Source organism: Mobula hypostoma, chromosome 19 (assembly GCF_963921235.1).
Source record: "Mobula hypostoma chromosome 19, sMobHyp1.1, whole genome shotgun sequence".
In the NCBI taxonomy this organism is placed as follows: domain Eukaryota; kingdom Metazoa; phylum Chordata; class Chondrichthyes; order Myliobatiformes; family Myliobatidae; genus Mobula; species Mobula hypostoma.
In genome coordinates this window covers 18,326,637-18,352,522 of record NC_086115.1, presented here as the reverse complement: position 1 = coordinate 18,352,522, position 25,886 = coordinate 18,326,637, and the positions used below count along the sequence as shown (strand labels likewise).

Sequence of the window (25,886 nt, the reverse complement as noted above, 5' to 3'; positions counted from 1 at the left end):
GCTCACTTTCCCCCCACTGTAATGGGGAACAGGGCTGGAGGGCGATGAGCAGCGACACAGAGGGTCACCACCGCTGGAACCTTATGGGTAATGGTGATACTAGAACCTCCAGACACTGCTCACGCCACCTCCCCCCCCCATCACGTTTGGCTGGGTCTCTCTCCCCCGATGTAGGGTCACCGCCCACACGGACCCGCTGAGTTCCTCCGGCAGGCGTTTGATGCCGGGACATCAGCTGTGTATTCGGCAGACGTTCTCCCGGTGAGTTAGTACCTCGCCTGGACAGAAATGGGAAGAGGGGTAGAGGGGGGAGGGTTCGGTTTCTGCTCTGGAACAAAACGCAAGCGCCGCCTGCAGAATTCCGGTGGAAAGTGCGGTTTGTCAGCCGGCGGCGGGTGTCCGCTCTCCCAGTGGGGTGAGATCCGGCACTGGGTGCTGGGGTGACGAGTGGGAGCCCCTGAACTAACGGTGGGGAGGGGACGCGCGAACCCGGGACTGGACCCCCGAATCGGGGCATTACCGGGTGCACGGGCGGAGAATGAGAGCCCCCGGTCCGGGATCGGTGTCGGAGTAAATTCGCGGGTGGCCGGACCCCCTTCCACTTTTGGACAGACCCGTCGGCAAAGGGGGGGGCGATCCCCGGTAAACATTCCGCAAACTGCGAAAGGACCAGAAACTACAGCAAACCCGCTCCACGTGGCGCCGGAGCCCAGCACCGATTTCATCAGCTGCTGACGGGGCAGGAGGCGTAACTCGAGGGAGGGGTTCGGATCCGGAGGGCAGCGGGCGTTTAGAAGGGCGCTGATCCTGAGGGAGCGTCCTGGCGGTGAAAGGGCCGCCCAGGAAGAGGCGGAGGTTCCGCAGCCTCGGTTTCCGGGTCCGGCTTCCCCCGCCTGCGGGCTCCGCAGCCCGGGTCCAGTCTGGGAATTCCCGTTGTAGCGGGAACGGAGCGTGAGTCGGGGGATAGGGCGGAGCAGGGGGTGAGTCAGTGCAGGTCGGAGTGTGTTTAAAGGGGGCGGGGGTGACACTAGAGTTCGGTGGGCTATTCCTGGCGCAATGTTCTGGCTGCTGATGCTCCACTGACCCGTCTCCACAGCACCCGCTAGTCTAGACCAGGAGTCCTGCTCAGTCTGTGGCAGCCACCCCAGCAATGCTGTGACCTCCCCCTCACCAAGTCTCTCTCTCCCTCCCCCCCCCACCACTGCTCCACACAAACACCAGCCCCACACGTCAAACGCTCTCAGCATCAGATCGTTCTCGGGATGAACGGTGAACCAGCTGCCCTCTTCCTCGCCCTGTGCACGCCGACCGACCTGCTGAGTGTTCCCGTGTGTCCCCCTGTGCACGCTGACTGACCTGCTGAGTGTTCCGGTGTGTTCCACTGTGCACGCTGACTAACCTGCTCTGTGTTCCTGTGTGTCCCCCTGTGCATGCTGACCGACCTGCTTAGTGTTCCTGTTCCTCCCCCTGTGCACGCTGACCGACCTGTTGAGTGTTCCCGTGTGTCCCCCTGTGCACGCTGACCGATCTGACTGTTCCTGTTCCTCCCCCTGTGCACGCTGACTGACCTGCTCTGTGTTCCCATGTGTCACCCTGTGCACGCTGACCGACCTGAGTGTTCCCGTGTGTCCCCCTATGCACGCTGACTGACTTGCTGAGTGTTCCTGTTCCAACCCCTGTGCACGCTGACCGACCTGCTCAGTGTTCCCGTGTGTCCCCCTATGCACGCTGACTGACTTGCTGAGTGTTCCTGTTCCAACCCCTGTGCACGCTGACCGACCTGCTGAGTGTTCCCGTGTGTCCCCCTATGCACGCTGACTGACTTGCTGAGTGTTCCTGTTCCAACCCCTGTGCACGCTGACTGACCTGCTGAGTGTTCCCGTGTGTCCCCCGGTGCACGCTGACTGACCTGCTGAGTGTTCCTGTTCCTCCCCCTGTGCACGCTGACCGACCTGAGTGTTCCTGTTCCTCTCCCTGTGCACGCTGACTGACCTGCTGAGTATTCCCGTGTGTCTCTGGGAAGGATCTGACCAGTGCTTTGTTCCTGCTCTCTCGTAGGTCGCCGTGCTGCTTGAGGCTCACCATGCTGGTAAAAGCCACCCTCAGCCCTGTGCTCCGCGCGCCCGCTTTCTACTCCAGGTTACCCAGGACAGGCCGCTGGCCGATGAAATGTGAGCGAGAGGTATTGGTGTGCTCTGTGGGGTGGGATGGGTGTGGGGGGGGGAGTGGTTGTGGCAGTGATGAGCTCGGACGTGGGGCTGTGTGGATCAATATTTTCAAATTCTCTGTTGTTTCAGGCATTGAACTCAGTTTAAGCTCTGGCCATATTTGTAGCTCTGGACTTCACACTGGGGACTGTGGGTGTGAAGAACAGACTGGGTTCAGGAAAATACTTGTACAGATGTGTGACACGTGATCGAATCTCTCTCAGGGACCTGTGGGGGTGACTGAGTTTCCACAGAGTGGGGATGTCTCGGTGCTGGTTCACCTCCAAAACCAGGCATCAGGGGTTAGGCACCCCTGGCCACCCTGGAGAAGCGGAGGTGAGGTTGGCTGCTGTCCTCCTCTGAAGTCATTCTGGAGCTGGCGGGGAGAGAGTTCAGGCGATGAAGGAAAGACTTCTTAAGGAGTTGTGTGGCTGGGAGGGGAAGCTGCAGGTGGTATTGTTCCTTCTGGTGCTCTCCTGCTTTCTCACCCCCCCCTACCCCCAGGCCCCCCAAGCTGGGTGGCAGAAGCGGCAGGTTCAGGAGATGCAGTTGGAGAGGCCTCAGCTGGTCCCAGAGAGATCCTGATTCACTTGGGTGGTGAAGGACATCTGCCGATGTCAGACCATGACCGGGATTGGATGTCCGTGTGAGCTGGACAGTCAGGGCTGTCAGTCGGCGCGTCCGGAGTTGGGGCCTGGAGCCCTGGGTCGATCCCGAAAGGTTCATCTGAAGTCTAGAAGTTGAAGCCCGATGGCTGGAGGCCTGTGCTGGAGTTGGAGGACTGTCCGTGTGTGTGTGTGTGTGTGTGTGTGTGTGTGTGTGTGTGTGTGTGTGTGTGTGTCTCTGTCTCTGTCTGTCTGTCTGTCAGAGAGAGAGAGAGAGAGAGAAAAAGAAAAGAACAGGGTTTGTTTACCTGTTGTTGTTTTGTTGCTTGCTGAGTTCTCTGTGGTTCTGCCGAGCATTGTGGGAAGAGTATGTTGGCGACACCTACAGGCTGCCCCCTGCACACCCATTGGTCGTTAACACAAACAATGCATTTCATTGTATGTTTCAATGTACACGTGTTAAACGAATCTGAGTCTGAATGGTTAGCACAACGCTATCACAGCTCAGGTTGGAGTTCAGAGTTCCTTTCCAGCGCCATCCATAAGGAATTTGTACATCTCCCAGTTTCCTCCCACAGTCCAAAGATGTAGTGGTTAGGTTAATTGGCCATTGTAAATTGTTGTGTGATTCGGTGATGATGGATGCTTCTTTCCTACGATGGTATCTTGTTTATTTTTTGTAGCATTTTCCACTCAAGGGCATTGGTGTTTCCATACCAGGCTGTGATGCAGCCAGTCAACATATTCTCCACTACACATCTATAGAAGTTTGTCGAAGTGTCAGATGTCATGATGAATCTTCACAAACTCCGAAGGAAATAGAGGGCACTGCTGTGCTTTCTTCATAATTGCACTTACCTGCAGGGCCCAGCATAGGTGCTTTGAAACACCGAGGAATTCCAAGTTACTGGCCCTCTCTATCTCTGATCCTCCAATGAGGACTGGCTCATGGATCTTTGGTTTCCTTTTTCTGAAGTCAATGATCAGTCCCTTGGTCTTGCTGACATTCAGAAAGAGGTTGTTATGGCACCACTCAGCTAGGTTTTCTGTGTCCCTGCTAGACACTGATTCAGCACAACCCTTTGTTTCAGCCTATTGCAGTGGTGTCGTCAGCAGACTTGAATATAGCACTGGAGCTGTGCTTAGCCGCAGATTAATAAGTGCAAAGCAAGTAGAGCAGGGGCTAAGCACATAGGCTTGCGGTGTACCTGTGCTGATGGAGATCATTGAGGCAATGCTGTTGCCAGTCCAAAATGACTGGGCTCTGCAAGTGAGGAAATTGAGGATCCAATTACACAAGGAGGTATTAAGGCAAAGGTCTAGGAGCTTATTGCTTAGTTTTGAGAAGATGATGGTATGAATGCTGTGCTGCAGTTGGTAAAGAGCATCCTGATGTATGCATCTTTGCTATCCAGGATTAAGTGAAGAGCCAATGAGAGGGCATCTGCTATGGACCTGTTACTCCGGTTAGCAAGTTGGAGCGGATCCAAGTCGTTTCTTAGGCAGGAGTTGAAATGTTTCATCGCCAGTCTCTCAAAACACTTCATTGTGGATATAATTGCTACTGGATGATATTGAGGAACGTCACCACGTTCTTCTTGGGCATAGGTACAGTTGCAAGAAAATGTTTGTGAACCCTTTGCAGTTACCTGGTTTTCTGCATTAGTTACTCATAAAATGTGGTCTGATTTTCATCTAAGTCACACTGATAATACAAACACAATCTGCCTAAACTAATAAGCGCAAATAATCGTGTTTTTCATGTCTTTATTGAACACATTGTTTAATCATTGATTGTCCAGGCTGGAAAAAGTATGTGAACCCTTGTGTTTAGTGACTGGGTAGAATCTCCTTTAGCAGCAGTAACCTCCACCAAATGTTTCCTGTAGCTACTGATCAGACTTACACAAGGGCGAGGAGAAATTTTAGACCATTCCTCCATACAAAACTTTTCATTTCATCAATATTTCTGGGATACCTTATATTAACAGCCCTTCTTCAGGTCATGCCACAGCATCTCAATTGGGTTAAGGTCTGGCTTGGCCATTCCAAAACATGAATTTTCGTCTTTTTAAACCATGCTGTTGTTGATTTGCCATTGTGTTTCAGATCATTGCCTTGTTGCATTATCCAACTTCTATTAAGCTTCAGGTGACGGACTGCTACTCTGACAGTCTCCTGTAAAATGTCTCGATACAATTTTGAATTCATTGTTTCCTTGACGATTGCAAGCTGTCCGGGTCTTGACGCAGCAAAGCAGCCCCAAACCATGATGCTCCTTCCACCAAGCTTCACAGTTGGGGTGAAATTTTGGTGTTGGTGTGCAGTGCCCTTTTTCCTCCAAACAGCAGTGTGCATTTCTGCCAAAAAGTTCAACTTTTGTCTCCTCTGTCCATGGAACATTGTCCCAGAAGTGTGGTGGAACATCCAGGTGGTCTTTTACAAACTTAAGACGTGCAGGAATTTTGTTTGTTTGGAGGGCAGTGCTGTTCTTCCATGAACACCAGTCTTAGTGGACACATGAACAGAGACTTTAGCAAGATTTCTGCAGGTCTTTTGCTGTTACCCTTGGGTTCTTTTTCACCAGATTGTGTTCATCTATTATTGTGACTTAGAAGGAGATTGGACCACATTTTATGAGTAATTAATGCAGAAAGCCAAGCAATGGCAAAGGGTTCACAAACTCTTTCTGGCAACTGTATAATTGAAACCTGCTTAAAACAAGTGGGTACCTCAGATCTCATTGAACACTCCAGCCAGTGGATCAGAACGGGTCTTGACCAGGTACTTGGTCTGGGCCAGATGCTTTTCATGGGTTCACCCTTCCGAAGGTACCTTGCACGTCGGCCTCAGAGACTGAAATCGTGGGATCATTGGGGGCTGTAGGAGTTTTGTGATGGTTCCTCTGTGTTTTGGTGGTCAAAGCAAGCGTAGAAGACGTTGAGCTCACCTGGAAGTGAAGCCCTGTTGGTACCTATGTCGCTTAATTTAACTTTATAAGAAATGATAGTATTCAAGCCCTGCCATCACTGTCAAGCATCTTTTGTTGATTTGTTTAGTCCAGAATTACTACCTTGCCCATGGGATGGCTTTCTGGAGATCATAGCTGGACCTCTTATAACTTTCTTTGACACTAGACTTGAATGCCTCTGATCTGGCCCTCAGCAGATTGTGGATCTCATGGTCCGTCCAGGGCTTCTGATTGGAGGAGACTCTGAAAGAAGTGCCAGAGTGTGTTGATTGGTGTAGCCCATGTAAACAAAGTCCCACGTGGGGAAACTGCCTCCAAAAGGTTGGAGCCACGGGATTCAGAGCAAAGCAGCAATTTTTGAAATTTGCTTATTTATTGAGATGCAGTGTGGAAATGGCCCTCCCGGCCCTTTGAGCCTCACCACCCAACAGCCCCCGATTTAACCCTGGCCTAATCACAGGACAATTTACAATGACCAGCTAACCTCCCAGCTGGTCCGTCTGTGGACTGTGGGAGGAAACTGGAGCAGCTGGTGGAAACCCACGTGGCCATAGCAAACTCCACTGAAACAACGGCAGGAATTGAACCCAGGTTGCTGGTACCGTAAAGCACTGTGCTAACCACTACGCTACTATGCCGTCTTAAAGTAGATCTGAAATTGGTTCGGTGCTGGGGGGGGTATAGGGGTGGGGATTGAGGGTCGTTATTGTCAGCAGAAGCCATTCAAGTACCGCAGGGATCTCTGTCTTTTTATGAACATTGTACATGCAGGAGGCTTGGTTAGTAAGTCTACAAACAACACAGAAGTTGATGGGATTGAGGAGAATGTTCTTAAGTTGTGGGGAACGATAGATCAGTTGGTAAGGACTGAGCAGTAGCAGGTGGACCTGAGTCCTGGTGAGGGTGACGTGCTGATTTTGTGAAGATTAGCGTGGCGAGAGTGCACACGGTGAACAGTGGGAATGTTGAGGCAGAGTGCCCCTGGTGTACCTGACCGAGGCTCCAGGGATGGGGATTAGAGGAGAACTTGGACTATTGAGAAGCAAATAAAACCCAGAATGCTGGAAGATGCTGGTCAAGCAGCATCCATTGAGAGAGAAGCCAGTGAGGCATCTTTCGTCAGAAGGGGAGGTGTAGATATAACCACGTGAGACAGCCGGAGAACTGAGTACAGTCGTGGTCACCATGGTGTGATTCTGGAGACGAGAGGGTGAATAGGTTTTCCCCATGGCAGAGAGATCTATAACAGAGGCCATTGAGTTGCAGTAAGGGGTGAGAGATTACTGAACAAATCGTTGCCCTTTAAAGCTCCTTGCACTGGGACGGGTCGGTGCTTGGGAGGTTGATCCCATCGCCTCTGATCCTATTCTGCTCCGGTCTCTGTGAAGTCCAACTGTGACCCCGGGATTCTGCAGATCCTGGGCCAACCAGCACCTTCCTATGCTGTGTAAGGGGCAGGGTTGTTGCTGTATACAGGTGGGGGGGGGGTGTGTATGCAGGGTAGAATTGGTACTGTACATTGGTGAGGTTGGCACTGTGTATACTATATAATACAACTAATATATAGGCATGCTATTTACGTAAATTGAGTTTATAGCTGTATATAGGCATGCTAAATATGTAAATTGAGTTTATTGCTGTATGTAGGCATACAATATATGTTAATTGAGTTTATAGCTAAGCAGGAAGGAGTGTAGTGTACTTAATTTCAGTTATATCTGAGTAAAATTGTAAACAAATTGAATAAGCATTCTTTTTTGAATGATTCAGTACATGATGCACAGAACTGTGCAAAAGTCTTAGGCACTGTCGATTTTTTAATGTGATATTGCTCCCGCATAGCCCTAATATCAACATCATCAAGGCTGAGTGGTTTAACCTGGAGAGACAGAAGCAAGCGAGACAGACAAAGTCTGCAGAAGAACTGTGGCAAGTTCTCCAAGATGACCCCCAGCTGCTTATAAAACTGCATGACAGTATACCTAAGAGAACTGATGTTACAGTGGTTTTAAAGGCAAAGTGTGGTCATACCGAATATTGATTTGATTTGGTTTTTACTGTTTACTGCTCTTTATAGTATTTTTTTTATTTTTAGAAACTTTTCATTTCGTTAATTTTGAAAGCATCTCCACTTTACAGAATTTTTTTCGCTTGTGCCTATGACTTTTGCACAGAACTGTAGGTAATGGTACGTGAAAGGCATATATCATTATGCTGCCAAGTTATACATATGCCCATTGCTTCAAGTAAAAATGAAGTTACATTTTAGGCTCCTTGTTTTCTTTCAAATAGTTTGTATGTTTTGGAGTTACAAAACATAACAACCGGGACCCTCTGAGACTCCTGTCACCTCCCCGAGAGGGTGGGAGTGGGGGTGAGGAATTAATCTGTTCTGGAGGAGCTGCCTGGTGAATGCCCCCCTCCCTAGCCCTGGGTCACGGCCACGCTCTGCTCCCTGCAGGTCTCCCGGTTTCCGGATGGATGCGCGGGTTTTGCCGGCACTGGAGCAGCCTGCCGTTCCCCGGCCGAGCCCCGGACAAGCCGTTCGCCCACCGAACTGACCTGAGGCAGGCCCGACGCATCGTGGTGAAGCTGGGCAGTGCTGTGGTTACCCGCGGCGACGAGTGCGGCCTGGCCCTTGGCCGCTTGGCCTCCATCGTGGAGCAGGTATAGAGATGTCTGTCACCGAATGACGGGTGGGGGACAGGGACTCTGGTGGGTGGGGGGGATGGGGGCAAGGGTGATCTCTCCCTCACACACAAGCACGGACCCTGATATCTAAAGCTGCAGGAAGTGATGGGGATGGGGGGAAGATCATGGGTCTGGAATGGTTCTCACTGTCACAGAGTTATATGATATGGAAGCATGCCCTTCAACCCAGCGTATCCGTGCTGGCCAGATTGTTCCCTGAGCCTGTCCCATTTACCTGTGTTTGGTCCATATCCCTCTAAACCTTCCCTATTCATATACATGTCCCAGTGTCCCCAAACATTATGCCTCTACCATCCCCTGGCAGCTCGATCCACACACCCACCACTCTCTGAGTTTGAAAAAAACACATTGCCCCTCGGGTCCCTTTGAAACCTTTCCTCTCCAACCTTATACCTGTGCCTTCTAGATTTAGACTTCCCTGCTCTGGGAAAAATACTGACTGCCCACCTTCAATCTGAACTTCGTGATTCTATAGACCTCCATAATGCCACTCCAGAGAAAAGATTCTCGGTCTGTCCAGTCTCTCCTTACAAGCCCAGTCCCTATCATTCCCCTACATCTCCCCCTCTCTCCACTACGTGCATGCAGAGCTTTTTGTCCTTCTACATAGGATCCATCTGCCTACAGTCGACCTGTGCTCTTCTATCTGGCCTGTTTAAATGTCTGTCTAACACGTCAGTTAAATGGAGCATCCTGCCATTTACTGTACCTGTCCTGCCCTTATTTGACTTTTCAAAATGTATATTCTCGCACTTGCTCACATTAAGTTCCGTCTGCCATGCTGCAACCAACTTTCCATCCGGTCTATGTGCAGCTCTACCTCCCTGCCTTCATTGCTCGTCTTAGTTACCTTTTCAAAAATCTCACGCGGTTTAGTGGGGCAGGGGGCCCCCCTCACCAATTTCAGGAAGGAGCTGGGCCTGAAACGTCGACTGGTTTATTCTTTTGCGTAAATGTTAACTAGCCTGCGGAGTTCCTCCAGCATTTCGTGTGTGACAGGATAGAAGGATGCCCCTTTATAACAGTGATGAGGGAATTTCTTTCGCCAGAGGGTGGTGAATCTGTGGAATTCATTGCCATAGATGGCTGTGGAGGCCAAGTCATTGGGTATATTCAAAACGGAGTTTAATAGGTTTCTGATTGGTCAGGGCATGAAAGGTTGCAGGGAGAAGGCAGGAGAATGAGATATTAAATCAGTGATGATGGAATGGTGGATCAGAATTGATGGGCCAAATTCTGTTCTTATGGTCTTAATGATCAGTCCTTGCCTTTCCAAATGGAGATAATCCTGTTCCTTAGGATTTTGTTCAGTCTTTACCCTACCGGTATCATGGGGTTCATCAGTCTGCAGATACCTGCTGTATCCCCACTTCCTTTCTGAAGTAAACTCCAGTCTTGTGGAAGCTCACCTGTGGGTGATGAAGATGAAAGTTTCTCCGTCCCTTATTTCCCATAGGTTCCTGAAGTAGATCTCATCCAGCCCTGGGGTTTTATCAACCTTTGTATCTTCCGTGATAGCTCACGCCTCCTCCTTCACACTGAGTTATCCATGAGTCCCTCTGTGAACTGGCCATTCCCCACGCCCTTCTCCTTGGTGAATACAGATGAGGTGTACCTTTAGCCCCTCACCACATCCCCTAGCTCTGCACACAGACCACCCCTTTAGTCCCCGAGGGGACCCACTCTCTTCTTGGCTGCCCACTCATTCCGGATAAGCTTATGTTTGTGGATTCTCCTTCGTCTTTCTTACTTTCATAAGTCCTCTGCCCTCCTAATTTCTTTCCTGACTTCTCTCTGCAGCACACTCTGTATTGTTCAGTTGTCTGCTTCTGCCATGAACTTTCTACTGATCGAGTCTCCTGAGGTTTTTGTCGTTTGAAGTTCCCTACTTCTGCCTTTCACTCTCAGCATTACTTTGAACCCCCTCACTTGGCGCCTGTTGTCTTACCCCCCAGGTATCTGCTCCCAAACTGTCCCTACCAACTCATTCCCCCTCCCCTGATATGTTTGTGTTCCTCATGTTACACCTGCGTGTCGTGCGCGGCATTGACTGCATTACGAGTGGCGATCTCGGTGTGCACGTGTGACGCCCGTGCGTGTTCCCCAGGTGTCGGTGCTGCAGAACCAGGGCCGGGAGATGCTGATCGTCACCAGTGGGGCGGTGGCCTTTGGAAAGCAGCGTCTGCGCCACGAGATCCTGCTGTCCCAGAGCGTGCGGCAGGCCCTGCACTCTGGTCAGAACCAGCTGAAGGACATGGTGCGTGCCGGCCGGCAGGGAGGGGAGGGGAGGGTTGGGACGGCCGTGGATGTGGGAGGTGGGGAGGTAGAGGCGTGGGGTACTGAGGGAGAGAGGTGAGGGATTGGTACGGGCGTGAGCATATCGATAGTGACCAGGGGATGATAGCTGGTTGTTTCTGGTGTGTGAAATGTTGCATCTGACTGTTGCAGACGGTACCCGTGCTGGAAGCGCGCGCCTGTGCGGCAGCGGGTCAGAGCGGGCTGATGGCTCTGTACGAAGCAATGTTTACGCAGTACAGCATCTGTGCTGCACAGGTCAGTTACTTCCTGCTCCCCGTGGACTCAGGACAGACGTCTCCCCCATGTGTCCCATCTCCCTGTGCTCCTCATCACTAGCCCCTCCGCCCTCGCCCCTCGCCCCCCTCGCGCGCTCGGTCCCGATATCTCTCCGTGCCTCTCCTCGTGCGGCAAACTCTCGCCCCTCTGCTCTGCCCATCACACCCTGCCCCTCGCAGTCACCTCCCTGTTGGGGTGTGAACCCTTGGTGCGTAACCGTCTGCCCCTCAGCCCTGGCGAATGCCTCCTTGAGGGTCGCTCTTTGTGTCTCCCCACCCTTCGATGGGTGTCTCCCCACGGGCAAAGCTCAGTCAGTGACCTCCCACCTCACCCCCAGATCCTGGTGACAGAGCTGGATTTTCAGGATGAGCAGAAGCGTCGGAACCTGAACAGCACCCTGCACGAGCTGCTCCGAATGAACATCGTCCCCATTGTCAACACCAATGACGCCGTCGTACCCCCACCGGAGCCCAACAGTGACCTGCAGGGGGTAAGGCAGGGACCAGGGGTCTTGGGCATCTGCACGGGGGGGGGGGTGTGGTCGTCAGGGCGGGCGTCCCCGGTTGCCAGTACTGTCGAACCTCACCGCAGGGCTGGGGAAGCGCTGGATGCGGGAGGGGGCTGGGTTCTGGCGGGGGCGAAACGGAGGGTTCGGGGGGGAGAGGGCTCAGGAAGGGGGCAAAATAGAGGGTTTGGGAGGAGGGAGGAATTTGGGTGAGGAGGAGGTGAAATAGAGGGTTGGAGGGGGGGTAAGGAGTTCAGGGCAAGGCAAAACCTTTTGTCACAGGGCTGTCTGTATGCACCTGTGGGTGTGCACACGTTTGTTTGTGTATGTGTGTTACTGTGCTTGTCTGGAGGTCACTCGGCAAAAGTCACCCCTCACTCTGAGGTTTGTTTTTCTTATCCCCAGCAAATGATCAGTATCAAGGATAACGACAGCCTGGCGGCCCGTCTCGCCGTGGAGATGAGGGCTGAACTGCTCATCGTTCTATCCGACGTTGAGGGTGAGTAGCAGCCTCCCTCTCGAGTCCGTGCGGTGTCCGAGTGTGGGTCTTTGTGAGTGTGTGTGAGGGAAAAGTTTATTATCATCTGCACCACGACATGTCTGTACAGGTGCAATGAAAACTTCACTTGTAGCAGCATAAGCTCAGAGCATCAGACAAGAAAAACATAGATGATACACATTAATAGTATGAGAGAGCACAATTACTACAAAAGTCCATTGTAGTGGAAAGTGGTCATGGTGTTGCTGTACTAAGATGGTGATTGGATTATGCCGGTTGGTTCTTGAACTGAACGGTTGATGGTTGAAGGGAAGTGGCTGTTCTTGAAACTGGTGGGGTGTGGCTTCAGGCTTCCGATGGTAGCTGTGAGAGGACGGCATTGCCCAGGTGGTGGGGACCTTTCAAGATGAATGTTGTTTTGTTAAGGCAGTGTCTCCTATAGGTACCACTGACGGTGGGGAGGGATGTATTGGGCTGAGTCTGCAGATTAAACTCCTGCACGTTTTGTGATCGAAACCAGACAGTGATGCAGCACAGCAGGACAGTACATCTGGAGAAGTTTGATAGTGTTCCGGGACAAGTTGGCACAACTTTCTTGTGATTGCAGCCCAGGACAGGTTGTCCAATCTGTTAACACCCAGGAATTTAAAGGTGCTGACTGCATTGCTGCTTTCCCGCAATGGAGACGGTACATGCTCACACTCCTCCCCTTCATGAAGTCTGCTGATAAGCAAGAGGTTGTCATTCCAGCAGCACTCAATCAGGTGTCCTATCTTCTCTCCCTGTGATAGTCCAGCAACGGTGAAGTTGTGCATAACGTTAGAGATTTACAGAGAGTAGACCAGGGGTATGCAGTCTTAAGGTTGATGTGTGTTAATGATCAGTGAAGAGCTGATGTTTTTAACTGTCAATATCGTAGACATGGAGACGTTGTGTGTGAGTGACGTGTACAGAGATATTGGTGGTGATTGGAGTTACTGATTGTGATGATGCCTCGGGGATGGGTGTGGAGGTGGTCAGTACGGGTGCTGACTGTGTTTCTGTAGCAAAGGGTGGGCGGTGGTCTAGGACTGGTAGGTGGGGCTGACTGGCCTCTGGTTTCTACTGCTGTTTTTTAGGCCTTTACGACTGTCCACCGGGGCTGGACGACGCGAAGCTGATCGACACTTTCTACCCAGGAGACCAGCAGACTGTCACCTTCGGGACCAAGTCCAGAGTGGGGCTCGGAGGCATGGAGGCCAAGGTGGGGAAGGGGCGCCGAGACTGATCTGGAGCCGGGATCCAGCGGGTGGACCTCTGTGTGAGGGACCCGTGTCCCAGTCTGCTTCCTCTCCTCCACCACCAGCTCCCCAAGCATCCAGATTTAAATGAATAGCTAAATCTGTGGAGATGTTCCAGGGTTTCCCCTACTCTTCCCACACCACATTGTCCTGGTATTGTGTGCCACTACCCACCACCCCCTCTCCCCCAACGAGTCTGTTTTGGAGGAATTCAGCCCAATCAGAGGAAGATGTGGAGCCTCCTGAGGTTCCAGCAGATCCCACCTCCATTCTATCCATCTCCCTTGTGCCATTCCCAGTTCACCAGGCTCTCTGCTCCCTCCTGAATGTTCCAAGTAGACGATTAGCAACTGTGAAAGTGGCCAAGGGAATGGCAGAGGGAATTTAACTCTGATTAATGTGAGGCGATGTATTTTGGGAAATGATCCTGGGCAAGGTGCTCACAGTGAATGTCAGGGTCCCGGGGAGCGTTGTACAAGAGAGACCATGTGGTTCAGATGCACAGTTCTCCTAAAGTGGTGACTGGGTGGTTGGTGAGGAAGGTGTTTGGTACTCTAGGCAGATTAATAGTTGGGCCCAAACTAGATGGGCCAAAGAGCCTGCTTCTGTGCTAGCCTTCATTGGTCAAGGCAACGAGTCCAGGAGTTAAGACATCACGTAGCATCTGTGCAAGACGTTGGTGAGACCATAGTTGAGGTATTGTTAGCAGTTCAGATCAGCACACTACTGGAACACCCTGATTAGGTTGGACTAGAGAGAGTTCAGAAAAGACTCCCAAGAATGTTTCCTGGATTGGAGGACTTGAGTCATAGGGAGGTTGGATAGGCTGGGTATGTTTCTCTGAAACAAAGGAGGCTGAGAGGTGACACAGGTGTATTAGAGGCACAGGCAGGATAGATAGTCAGAATGTGTTTCCCAGGGTAGGGATGAGTAAAACTAGAGAGCGTAGGTTTAAGGTGAGGGGGAGGAGGTTCAAAGGGGATCTGAGGGGTAAATTTTTCCACACAAGAGTAGTTGGCATTTGGAATGAGCTGGATGAGGTGGTGGAGGCAGGAACAGTAACAACATTGAAGAGATGCCTGAACAGGTACCTGAATGAGCAGAGCTCAGAGAGATGTGGAATTATTGAGGCAAGTGAGATTAGTCAAACTCAGCACGATTCAGCATAGACACAGTGGGCCGAAGGGCCTGATTCTATGCTGTACCCGTCCATGACCCTGAGTTAATGTGATCTCCTAGGTTGGCCATTTCTGCCCCCAGCTGATGATCTTCCCTGGAGAGTCTGGCTTCTCCAGAGTTCCCTGCCTCTTCATTCCTCACCAATAATCTCCTGTATGTTTTCCGAACTCCATGCGTCGGCTCCCTATAGCCTATCCCACAGTATTCCTGTGCAATGGGTCACTGGGACACAGAGATTCCCATTGGGATGTCCTTGGCGCTGTTCCTGGAATTCTCTTGGCCCCCAGGCACTGCTGTGGAGTGATGCAACTCTGCCTGGAGTGAGCGGCCCGGGTGGGGGGTCCCAAGTGAGTGGGGAGTGTCAGGCAGTCAAAACAACTGACCAATACAATGGCAAAAGTGAAATGTTTGACTAGACAGCAGGTCAGCGGTTTATTAACAATGAGTTACCAACTTCCATTCTGTGTTTATTGTTACAATTTGTAATGGTGTTGTAACTTGAAACACTGACAGTGTAGATACTTTGAAGCTCTAAAATGTTTCAAAGTAAAAGCTGTACATTTAATGTTTAGAAAATTTATTGATTGTATTCATTAACACATAATTACAGGGTATTTCACAATTATATTAGCGTATAAAAGAAAATTCCAGCTGCGTGGCAACGAAGGCTATGTGGGAGGGAACATTTCAGTTACTGCACAGCTGCGCACCCATGCATCTTGGAGGGAATAGTACGCCACGCACTGTACGTTTGTCCCATTTGGTTACAGGTGAAGGCCGCCCTCTGGGCCCTCCAGGGAGGCACCTCGGTGGTGATCGCCAGCGGGACCCACCCAAAGGTGACTGGTCACGTGATCACGGACATTGTCGAGGGGAAAAAAGTCGGAACTTTCTTCTCCGAGGTTAAGCCTGCAGGTGGGTTTGGGTGGGGCTGGGGGAGGGTGGATTGGTGGGATTAGAGGGCAAGAGTGGAGGAGTGGGGAGGGAGGATGTGAAGGGGTTGGGGCTAAGTGTTGTGGGTGGGGGTTTGGGATGGGGTAGTGCCTGGGCGTGTGGGGTCCGGTAATAAACTGCACACCCTGCCCCTCCAGGTCCAACGGTGGAGCAGCAAGCGGAGATGGCCCGAGCTGATGGCCGGCTCTTAGCCTCCTTACAGCCCCAACAGGTGAGTCCATCACTGGGGGTGCGCGGGTGGCGTTGGCACCATCTGTGATGCTGAATGTCAGGACTGGGAGTCCATTACACAGACAATTGTGTCACGGACTCCCCTCCACTCCCACTGACCCTCACCCTCTGCCCACCCGAGAGCTCCTGGGACTGACGTTGGGTGTTGGTGGGGAAAGGGTGAGCTCAGGTTGGGCAGGATGGGTGGTGTGGGGTGGGGAGAGTTCCTCATCTGACAGAGTCTCTTCGGTGCAGAGAGCCGACATCATCCACCGACTGGCCGACCTGCTGACGGACCATCGCGAGGAAATCCTGAGCGCAAACCGGAGAGACACCGAGGCGGCCGTGGCTGCAGGTCAGGGCTGCACGCGAGTAACACGTTCGGTCCGTGCATTCGCTTTGTTCTGTGCCCTCCCCACATACAGGCAGTGGTTTCCACAAACAGCGTTTCCTGCATGTTCTGCGGTCTGTGTGTGGGGCGGTGCGATCTGGTGGTCTGTGTGTCTGGGTGGTGTGTTCAGCCTGGGACTGGCGTTGGGAGTTGGTGGGGTTAGGGAGAGTGGGTGATATGTGGTGGCGGGAGAGTAGGGACGAGGTGTTGTAGGTGGGGAGGGCCTGGAGTGAGTGGGGATGGAGTCTCTCATCTGGCTGAGGGCTATGTTCCAGCGTCTGCTTGTGTCCACGTGTTGTGTGGGTGGGCGATGCGGTGACTCTGGCAGCGGGTGTTCCGTGCTCTGGAGGTGACGTAACCCCTCTCCTCGTTTCAGGCTGCCTTTCTCAGCCCCTGTTGAAGCGACTCTCCCTCACCACGGCCAAGTTGACCAGCCTGGCCATCGGGCTGCGGCAGATCGCGGGCTCGGCGCAGGACAGCGTGGGCCGGGTCCTCCGCAGGACGCGGGTGGCCAACGGGCTGGAGCTGGAGCAGGTCACTGTGCCCATTGGAGTCCTCCTGGTCATCTTCGAGTCCCGGCCGGACTGTCTGCCCCAGGTGGGGGGGGGGAGTGGATGGGGTTTTGAACGTTGGGGACTGGGCTGAGGGAGGGTGGTTTGTCCCCAGCTCAGAGATGGAGTCGGGTGTCTGTGGGGAGGGGGAGAGGATTTCTTGCTGGGTACTGCGGGCTATTCCATCCTTTCTCTGGCACTGGATTGACCGACCTCGTGTACAATTCCAGGAACCTTGGCAGCAGTGAGAGGGCATGTGGGAAGGTGGGGAATGGGGGAAGAGGAGAGAGAAAACACGTTTGGGGTGGGTGGCTGTTGGGAAGCAGTCTCGCAGAGGAGAGAGGGCCCACCGTGAACAAACAGGGGAGGTTCTGTTTAGCATTTTGTCAGCCGCAACTCAGCTGGACAGGGGGGAGTGCTAAGGGTTCAGCAGGGCATTCCCTGGGACGGTTCAGTGAAGGCTGGCGGAAATGGATTGGACGGGTGGTGGGAGACGTTTCTCCGGGTCAGGGATGTGTCCCAGTTCAGAGGGCAGGGGATTATGATGAGGTGATCTGAGGAAGAGTTTTTCCTTGGGGGGGAGAGGGGCATTGTAATTGGGAACGTACTGCCTGAGGGAAACAGCACGAGGATCCCCAGGGCAGCGAGGGGAGGGGAACGGACCAAGTGCTGGTTAACGTTTCACGTTCCGGGGTCTCGGCGGACAGAGCATCTCTGAAAACCTGGCGAGTGTGTGTGTACCTGCAGGTGTCGGCCCTGGCCATCGCAAGTGGCAACGGCCTCCTCCTGAAGGGAGGTAAAGAGGCGGCGCACAGCAATCAGATCCTGCACCGGCTGACCCAGGAGGCCCTGTCTGCTCACGGGGTACGGGACGCCATCCAGCTGGTGAGCGAATGGGAGCGGCTGGCGCGTGACTGAATGGTGCCGGGGAGTGAGGTCGTGAACTCAGGGTAAAGGAGGGTGGGATTAGACAGGGGCCCTGGCTCTGATGGGCCTAGGCTTCTCTCTGCCAGGGCAGCTCGTTGCGTGTGGGGAGTGGTCTGAGGTGATGGATTCATGGGTTTGTCGCCCCGATTCAGGTCAGCACACGGGAGGAGGTAGAGGATCTCTGTCGCCTGGACAAGCTCATCGACTTGATCATCCCTCGCGGCTCCTCGCAGTTGGTGCGTGACATCCAGAAAGCGTCGAAAGGAATCCCGGTGCTGGGCCACAGCGAGGGAATCTGCCACGTCTACCTGGATTCCGACGCCAATTTAGAGAAGGCCATCAAGATCGGTGGGTCAGAATGACGGAGCACGGGTCTTGGGCTGACGTCAGAGAGCAGAGCTCCCGGACATTCACCAGCTGCCCGGACGCTAGATTAGGGGAATCAGACTGCTGCTGTGTACAGCGCGGGAGAGACACGCGGCAACATTGTGCTGTGTCCCTGCTATGTACAGCATGACCTCTGTGTGGGGTTGGTCACCATCTCCACCCGGACTGACCGTACAATCGGTGCTACAGACTCCAGCAGGAGCTGGCAGTCAGAGTACTGTGCCGACGAGGACAGGAATCCCACGCTAGGGCTGAGGCTGGGGAAGGTTTAACGGGGGCGAGAGGCCAGGACGATCCGTTCACCGGGCAGCGGGTCGGGGACCAGGGCATGGGGATGGGAGGGAGGGGTCTGGAAGTCACTGCCTGAGACATTGGGAGAGGCAGGACCCCTCCCACCTGGGGAACAGATCCTGGGTGTGGGCTTGGAGTGGTGAGCTGCAGGGTGAGGGACTGCGTGTTGGAGAGTGGGGGGGGTGTGCTGGGCCAGTACGGGTACGATGAGCTGAATGGTATCCTGTGTAAGAGTTCACGAGACCACCTCAAGTTGGTGAGGCTCAGTCTTCCCCTGACTCTGAGCCCACTGCTAATCTCTGAATCCGGCAGAGTGACATACTGAGGCGTGTTACATGGACATGCTGAGCTCCCCACTACATGGCATGGATCATCCTGAACTCCCCATGCCGTGTTACACGGGAGCCAGAATCTCCTGTCTCACGGGTGTGGGGTCGCTGAGGAGATGGTCCCCGTCTTCTGCCGGTCACTGAGTTCTTAAGTTGGGCTGTGGCCAATGTGCAGCATTTCCTGGTCGATCCGTTCCAAACCCAATTCTGAAGTTCGATCGCTGTGGGTCGGGAGTGCCATTCCTGTCGGAAATTGCTGTTGCCGTTGTAGTGACGAGGAGCTCCGTCGCTGGGGCGGCAGCCGTGTTGTGACTGATCACAGCACCTCGTTAAGCCATTAACAAGCCCTTCTTGTTTGCAGTCCGCGATTCCAAGTGTGACTACCCTGCGGCCTGTAATGCCCTAGAGACCCTGCTGGTTCACAGGGACCACCTGAGGACCCCCTTCTTTGACCAGGTCATCGACATGCTGAGGATGGAGGAGGTGAGAGTCCATCGGATGGGAGGGTTCCGCTGGGAATGAGGAGGGTTGGCATTGTGGGCTGGAACACCAGTCACGTGGGCACAAATGGCTGGGGGTGTGATGGCAACGGTGAGGGCACTTGGGGAGGGGGTTGATGCAGCTTACTGCATCTGTCAGAGACATGACTGGAGTTATGCAGCACAGGTCTGGAACTCTACAAAGCGCAGAGGAGATTTACCGGGATGCTGCCTGGATTATGGAGCATGTCTTATGAGGAAAAGCTGAGGGAGCCAGGGCTTTTCCCTTTGGAGTGAAAGGGGATAAGAGGTGATTTGATGGAGGTGTGCAAGATGATGAAGGGTAGAGATCGGTGGACAGCCAGAGACTTTTTCCCAGGTTGGAACTGGCTAATACAAGGGGCGGGGGGCATGATTTTAAGGTAAAGGCATCCGTTAGTCTTGCGAGACCATGGATCTACGCCTGAAAAGTCTTCACTCTCCAGGGCGCAGGCCTGGGCAAGGTTGTATGGAAGACCGGCAGTTGCCCATGCTGCAAGTCTTCCCTCTCCACAACACCGATGTTGTCCAGGGGAAGGGCATTAGGGCCGATGCATCATGGCACTGGTGTCGTCGCAGAGCAACGTGTGGTTAAGTGCCTTGCTCAAGGACACAACACACTGCCTCGGCTGGGGCTCGAACCCATGACCTTCAGATCGCTAGTCCAATGCCTTAACCAGTTGGCCACGTGCTCAGGTGATTGGAGAAAAACACAGGGGAGATGCCAGAGATAAGTTCTGGTGGGTGTATGGAATGAACTGCCAGGGGTGGTGATGGAGGCAGATATAATGGGGGTATTTAAGAGATTTTTAGATGGGCACAGAATGAAAGAAGGATGGAGCGCTATGTGGGAGGTAGGGGTCAGATTGATCTTTGAGCAGGTTAAAAGGTTGGCGCAACATCGTGGGCCAAAGGACCTGTACTGTGCTCTACTGTTCTACGTAAAGACAGGCCACGCAACCTAACTGGCCTGTGCTGACCCAGGTGTCCCACTTAACTTAGTCCCACTTGGCAGCGTTAGGCCCATAACTTCTCCAGTCCTGGGGGAGGGGTGGAACTGGGAACATGCTGCACTGTTGAATCCATGAGAGGTGGGAGGATTTTGGGGAATGGCTGAGGTCAGATGGTAGCACTTCCTCTACCAGTGCTGGTTGGAGGAACTGAATGGCACCTGTAGGGTCTGCTCTGTTTGCCCTCTTCCTGTGTTGGGGAGGGGCTGTTACAGTCGGTAGTACCGGGCTGTTTTATAACTCCAAGATACAAAAACTAATTGAAAGGAAAACAAGGGAGCCAGGAAGTGTTCATTTTACTTTAAGCGACGCACACGGGTATGACACAGCAGCGGACTGACATATATCATTTACATATTTTTACATATAACACCAATGAATTATTTAAGTGAACAGGAATGCTTAATTAAACAATATATTTACAATATTACTCATACTACTGAAATATTAAAAACAACTTATCTAAAAAGACTACTTGGCTGTAATACGTGCAAGAGGTGGTTCAACTAAATACTGAACAAAGGGGGATGAATGCTTTTGAACTACTGACAGTTCTGTTTTTCTTGCTTTACAATTGTTCCTGTTTTTAGGCTCCACCGTGTTTTAAAACAGGGGTCCCCAACCTTTTCTGCACCGCGGACTAGTTTAATATTGACAATATTCTTGCGGACCAGCCAACCGGTGGTGGGGGTGGGGGGGGTGGTGTTAATCACGACCAGAATATAGGTGATAAGTCAACTATAAGTCACTTATCAGTGGCTAGTACACTCAATTTCGTTTCTAAAAGGGTTTATCTAACGAATTTAATCTTAAACACACAGTGCATATTTTCCTCGCATGAATATAGTGATAAGTCAATTATAAGTCATCAGGGGGTTCCTTATGTCCAGTCTATTCCGCAATTTAGCTTTCATTGCAGAAAACTCCGCCTCACAGAGATGTGATGTTGGAAATGGAAGCAACGTTTTCAATGCTTTCGTAGCTGTCTCAGGATATTCAGCCTTGACTTTGATCCAAAATGCCGGCAGAGATGTTATGTCAAACATACTTTTCAGCCCACCGTCATCTGCAAGCTTGAGGAGTTGATCTTCTTCCCGCACTGACATGGATGATTCACCAGGGACATTCACACATGGGTCACGGACCCATTCCTTTGCACGTCTTGAGTCATTTGCAGTTGGGAAGTAACGCTCGAATTCTGTCGACAGTGAAGATAGGTTTTCGTGCACCAGCTGTGAGAAGGACGGTGCAGCCTCAGTCTCTCCCAAATTCCCAGCTAATGTTGGGAACATGTCAGATATGCCCCTGTCCACTTGCCGTCCCCACAGTTCCAGTTTGGCTGTGAAAGCAGACACTTTATCTGCCAACTGGAAGACAGTTGTCATTCTCCCCTGAAGTGACAAATTAAGTTCATTGAGCAGGTTGAAGATATCACACAGATAAGCGAGTTTTGCTATCCACTCCTCATCACCGAAGTCTGCTGCCAGTGGTGACTTCCTTCTTGAAAGAAATCTCTGTAGCTGCTCTCTTATCTCAAGAACCCTGGCCAGGGCTCTCCCCCTTGATAGCCACCTGACTTTAGTGTGTAAGAGAAGGCGTTTGTGCTGTGCATCCATTTCCTCGCAAAGCTGCTCAAACAGACATGAGTTAAGGGCTTTTGCTTTGATGTGATTGATAACAACAACGTCACTCAATATGCTGTTAAGATCAGGTGACATGTTTTCGGCTAGCCAGCATTTCCCTGTGTGTGACACAGTGTGTAGACTGGCATTCAGGAGCAACTACTTTGACTCGGGTAGTGAAACCAGACTCATGAAACCGTTCCAACAGCTGTGCTTCGATGTCCTCCGCTATGTCATTGATTCTCCTTGAAACTGTGTTAGTTGAAAGAGAAACCTGTGCCATCTTGTTAGCTGCAGCTTCTCTCAACAGTTCACAGCACATGACCTTGGCAGCAGGCAGAATCAATTCTTCACCAACAGTGAAAGGCTTCTTAGCCTTAGCAATACGGCCAGCCACGAAGTACCACGCTCTCGGAGCAGCAGCGTTTCTGGAGGTGGTGGCTCTCAGCGCTTCCTTCTGTCCCACTTGCTCACATTTTTCCCGCTCAAAAAACTCATCCAGTTTGTCTTTAAGTGCAGGGTGCTTGGACTCAAGGTGCTGAAGCAGTTTTCAGGGCTTCATTGCCTCATTAGACAGCTTGTCTCCACATATCACACACAAGGGGGCTTGGAGCGTGCGAGTCACCGGTCACAATAAAGCCATATTTTATGTACGACTCGTCGTATTTTCTGTTGAAGGAAGCTTTCTTTTCTGACAGGGAATGAGGAAAGGTGCAGTTGACTGGTATCATTTCCTCGCGGCCCGGTAGCACATGCTTTGTTGCCCGATACCAGTCCACAGCCCGGTGGTTGGGGACCACTGTTTTAAAAAATGAGCATGTGATTCACAAATAGATCAAAATTCCAGATTGTAATACTCATTTATGTGAACAAAGGATTAAGGGCTGAATACTTTTTCAAGGCACCGTATCTTATTCCTTTCATTTTCAGGAAGGACTAAAACTGTTCTGGAACAAACTGTGGTCTATTATCACTGAGTAAGAGTTCTGGATCTCCAGTCCTTGAGGAGAGGCTTTTCAACAGTGTGTGAGGCTGCAGTGGAGGCTATGGGGAACACTTCTGGCCACTTGTAGCCGCATCCACTACTACCAAGAAATTTGTGCCCATGAACGGCCTGGCAAAATTGACATGAATCCTCTCCCGGGGCAATGCAGGTCATTCCCAGGAATGAAGAGGTGTTGCTCTTGTCATCTTCTGGACACGTTGGTATCCAAAACAGTGTATTGCACTCTGCTCAATCTGCTGATCTATTCCAAGCTACCAGACAAAACTTTGAGCGAACACTTTCATTTTGACCACGTCTAGGTGACCGGCAAGTAGCTCATCCAACACTTTTGCTCTCAGCTTGAATGGTACAACAATTCTCAATCCCTATAAGACCACTCCCATCAAAGGCAAGTTCCTTCTGGTGCTGGTAAAAATGTAGGATCTGGAGTGTCTGCTGCACATTCCAGCCATTTTGGGTTGCCATGGTGACCTGTGAGTGTCTGGGGTTTTTTCTGGTTTCCCTTTGGATCATCTCTGCCATTATAGGAAGACTTACAATTTGTTTTAAGGAGATTGTGTCAAGAGGAGTCTTTTGTAAATGTTTCAGGTATTTCTGTTTCCAACAGTAAACCGGACAATCCTTCAGAATTTCCATATGAATCGCTCTCTTGAATTTAACCTTGTAAGAATCCAAGAAACGGAGCCCATCTCTGTATTCTTGCTGCTGCTGGTTAGTGGAATACCATTTTGTGGATTGAAAATGGACACTGGTCATTAATTAGTAACGAGGGTAAACTTTCTCCCATTCAAGTACTGGTTGAAACGTTTTACACCCCAATCCAGACTCATGGCCCCTCTGTCAATCTGTGTGTAATTTTTCTCTGCAGCAGTAAGCGAACGGGATGCGAAAGCAATGGGGGTGCTCACTTCCGTCGCTCATAATGTGACATGACTGTGCTATATCATAAGGTGAGGTGGCACAGACAAGCGTCACTGGATGATGTGGATCATAACGTGTGAGTAGTGTCTGACATCACCATTTCCTTTACCCTTTTGAAAGCCACCTCACTCTGTGTATTGCCATTCCTTCCCGATCTCTAGTAATAAGTTCAAGGGGTGGAGCACAGTAGCTAGGTTTGGCAAGAACTTGTGACAAATCCTAGAAAGAACTGCAACTGTGACACATCCTTTGGTCAGGGTATCCCCTACTGCTTGAATTTTCTCAGCACACTTGTGTAATACTTGTGTCAATAGTAAGACCACAGTAAGTGATGCATGGTTTAAGGAATTCACACTTGTCTCATCGTGCACTGAGCCCATAATCTAATCTTTTTAAAACTGTCTTGAGATTTTGGAGATGTTACTTGTCATCTTGACCAGTAACATCCAGATAACACGGAATGCCTGGACAGCCGTTCAGCACCTGGTCCATAGATTTCTGCCAGACTGCAGGTGCAGATGCTACTCCAAAAATAAGCCTATCACAACGATAAAGCCCTTTGTGAGTGTTCATGGTTTGAAACACTTTAGACTCTTGAACGCCACCTGTAGATAGGTGTCAACTGCGTGCTCTTTGCTGAAGTGTTTTCCTCCAGAAAGGTTTGCAAAGATATCCTCTAGCCTGGGCAGAGGGTGTTGATCTACTTTCTGTGCTGGGTTGATGGTGACCATAAGATCACCAAAGATCCTGACAGACCCATTCTTCTTGGCTACTGGGACAGCTGGCATTGCCCATGGGCTCTACTCGACCTTGGAAAGAATTCCATCAGCCCCCATGTGACCTAGCTCACTGGCTCTTTATCATGGATGGTCTGAAGAAACGGATGGGCTTTGTAAAACTTGGGTGTGGCATTTTCATTTAACACTGTTTTACCCTTGATATGTTTGAGTTTTCCAATGACATCCTTAAGCACCATCCGGTACCTTTCTTAATTCACTTTCAGTTGACACTATTACAGGGGAGGTAGCAGTCAAACTGTGGATGGATCTGCGGTCAAGTTGTAGTTGCCTCAGCCAATCACGACTTCACAATGCTGGCCAACCTGTTTGACCACATACAAGCCCAGTGTGGCTTGTTAAACTTCACTGTCGTGAATGTGAATCACAGAGGAATTCTTTCTCTCCAGTATAAGTTCTTGTTTGGATACCTGCAGGCTTCAGATCAGTATCTTTGAAATGCCATTCAAACTCATTTTGTGGAATGACTGAAACAGCTGCACCAGTGTCCAATAACATTTTAATTAATTTGCTGTTTGCTTCTGGCTTGAGCTTTATTGCTTGTCAATTGTTAGTGTTCACATTGTAAATCTCAAGGCTGAGCAGTCATGTCACTCTCATCATTATCAACGTTTTCATCAACAGCATGCAGATTAGTGCTAATTTTGAAACTGCAATTTGACTTTTTATCTTTTTCTCTTCTCTGTGTAGTCCATTTATTTTTGTCTGTCTAACAGGCTCTTTGTATGTGTCCTACTTTGTTGCATTTCTTGCAAGTTTCACCTTTAAACCTACATTGGTCTGGTGCATGTGAGCCCCTCCCACAATGGTAACACAATTGTTTGGTCAGGCAGATCTCTGTCTAGATCAGGGGACCCCTACCATTAACCAAGGGGTCCGTGAACCCCAGGTTGGGAACCTCTGGTCTAGACGCAGAAATTTTGTTCATGTTCACTTTCATTCATGACTGTTTCCATTGATACAGCTATTTCAACTGCTCTTTTAAATGTAAGTTCTGCTTCATTAGGAGCCTTTTCAGAATGTTTTCTTGTAAGAGCTTACAAGCTAAACGATCTCTAAGTGTATCATTAAACTCATCACTTAACTGACAATGCTCAGGCAATCTTTTCAATTCAGCCACGTATGCTGATATGGACTCCACTACTTTTTGATTCCACTTATGAAACTTAAAGCATGCTGCAATCACAACAGTTTCTGTTCTAAATGTTCCTGCATTACTTTCACTATATCAGCAAAGCTCATTTTGGGCTGCTTTGGTTGGAACAGTCAAATTTTTAAGCAAACTGAATGCCTTTAAACCCAATGCATTCAGCAAAACTGGTACTCACTTCTCACTGGCTGTTGTATTTGCTTCAAAATATTGCTCAATTAACTCAGTATATGAGCCAATTATCTGTTGCACAATTGAACACGTCCATCTTTCTGATGTAGACGGTAATT

The 25,886-nt window shown here is 50.9% G+C and overlaps 1 protein-coding gene across 5 annotated transcripts in view; it reads left to right on the top strand.

The window, feature by feature from the left end:
• The first annotated feature begins 242 nt into the window (after positions 1 to 242).
• Positions 243 to 25,886, top strand: part of aldh18a1 (aldehyde dehydrogenase 18 family, member A1) — a 29,683-nt gene continuing 4,039 nt past the window's right edge. The window contains exons 1-15 of one of the 5 annotated variants that reach the window (XM_063071454.1): positions 243 to 261; positions 2,059 to 2,171; positions 8,245 to 8,450; positions 10,603 to 10,752; positions 10,944 to 11,048; positions 11,407 to 11,559; positions 11,980 to 12,073; positions 13,192 to 13,316; positions 15,303 to 15,447; positions 15,624 to 15,697; positions 15,952 to 16,051; positions 16,464 to 16,684; positions 17,386 to 17,523; positions 17,718 to 17,913; positions 18,934 to 19,055. In XM_063071454.1, coding sequence (XP_062927524.1) covers positions 2,084 to 2,171; positions 8,245 to 8,450; positions 10,603 to 10,752; positions 10,944 to 11,048; positions 11,407 to 11,559; positions 11,980 to 12,073; positions 13,192 to 13,316; positions 15,303 to 15,447; positions 15,624 to 15,697; positions 15,952 to 16,051; positions 16,464 to 16,684; positions 17,386 to 17,523; positions 17,718 to 17,913; positions 18,934 to 19,055 — 1,917 coding nt within the window. In that variant the 5' untranslated portion in view covers positions 243 to 261; positions 2,059 to 2,083. Of the gene's footprint in view, positions 262 to 386; positions 416 to 798; positions 981 to 2,058; positions 2,183 to 8,244; positions 8,451 to 10,602; positions 10,753 to 10,943; positions 11,049 to 11,406; positions 11,560 to 11,979; positions 12,074 to 13,191; positions 13,317 to 15,302; positions 15,448 to 15,623; positions 15,698 to 15,951; positions 16,052 to 16,463; positions 16,685 to 17,385; positions 17,524 to 17,717; positions 17,914 to 18,933; positions 19,056 to 25,886 lie in introns of those variants that run through there. The other 4 variants (XM_063071457.1, XM_063071455.1, XM_063071456.1 and 1 more) reach the window with 4 other exon arrangements.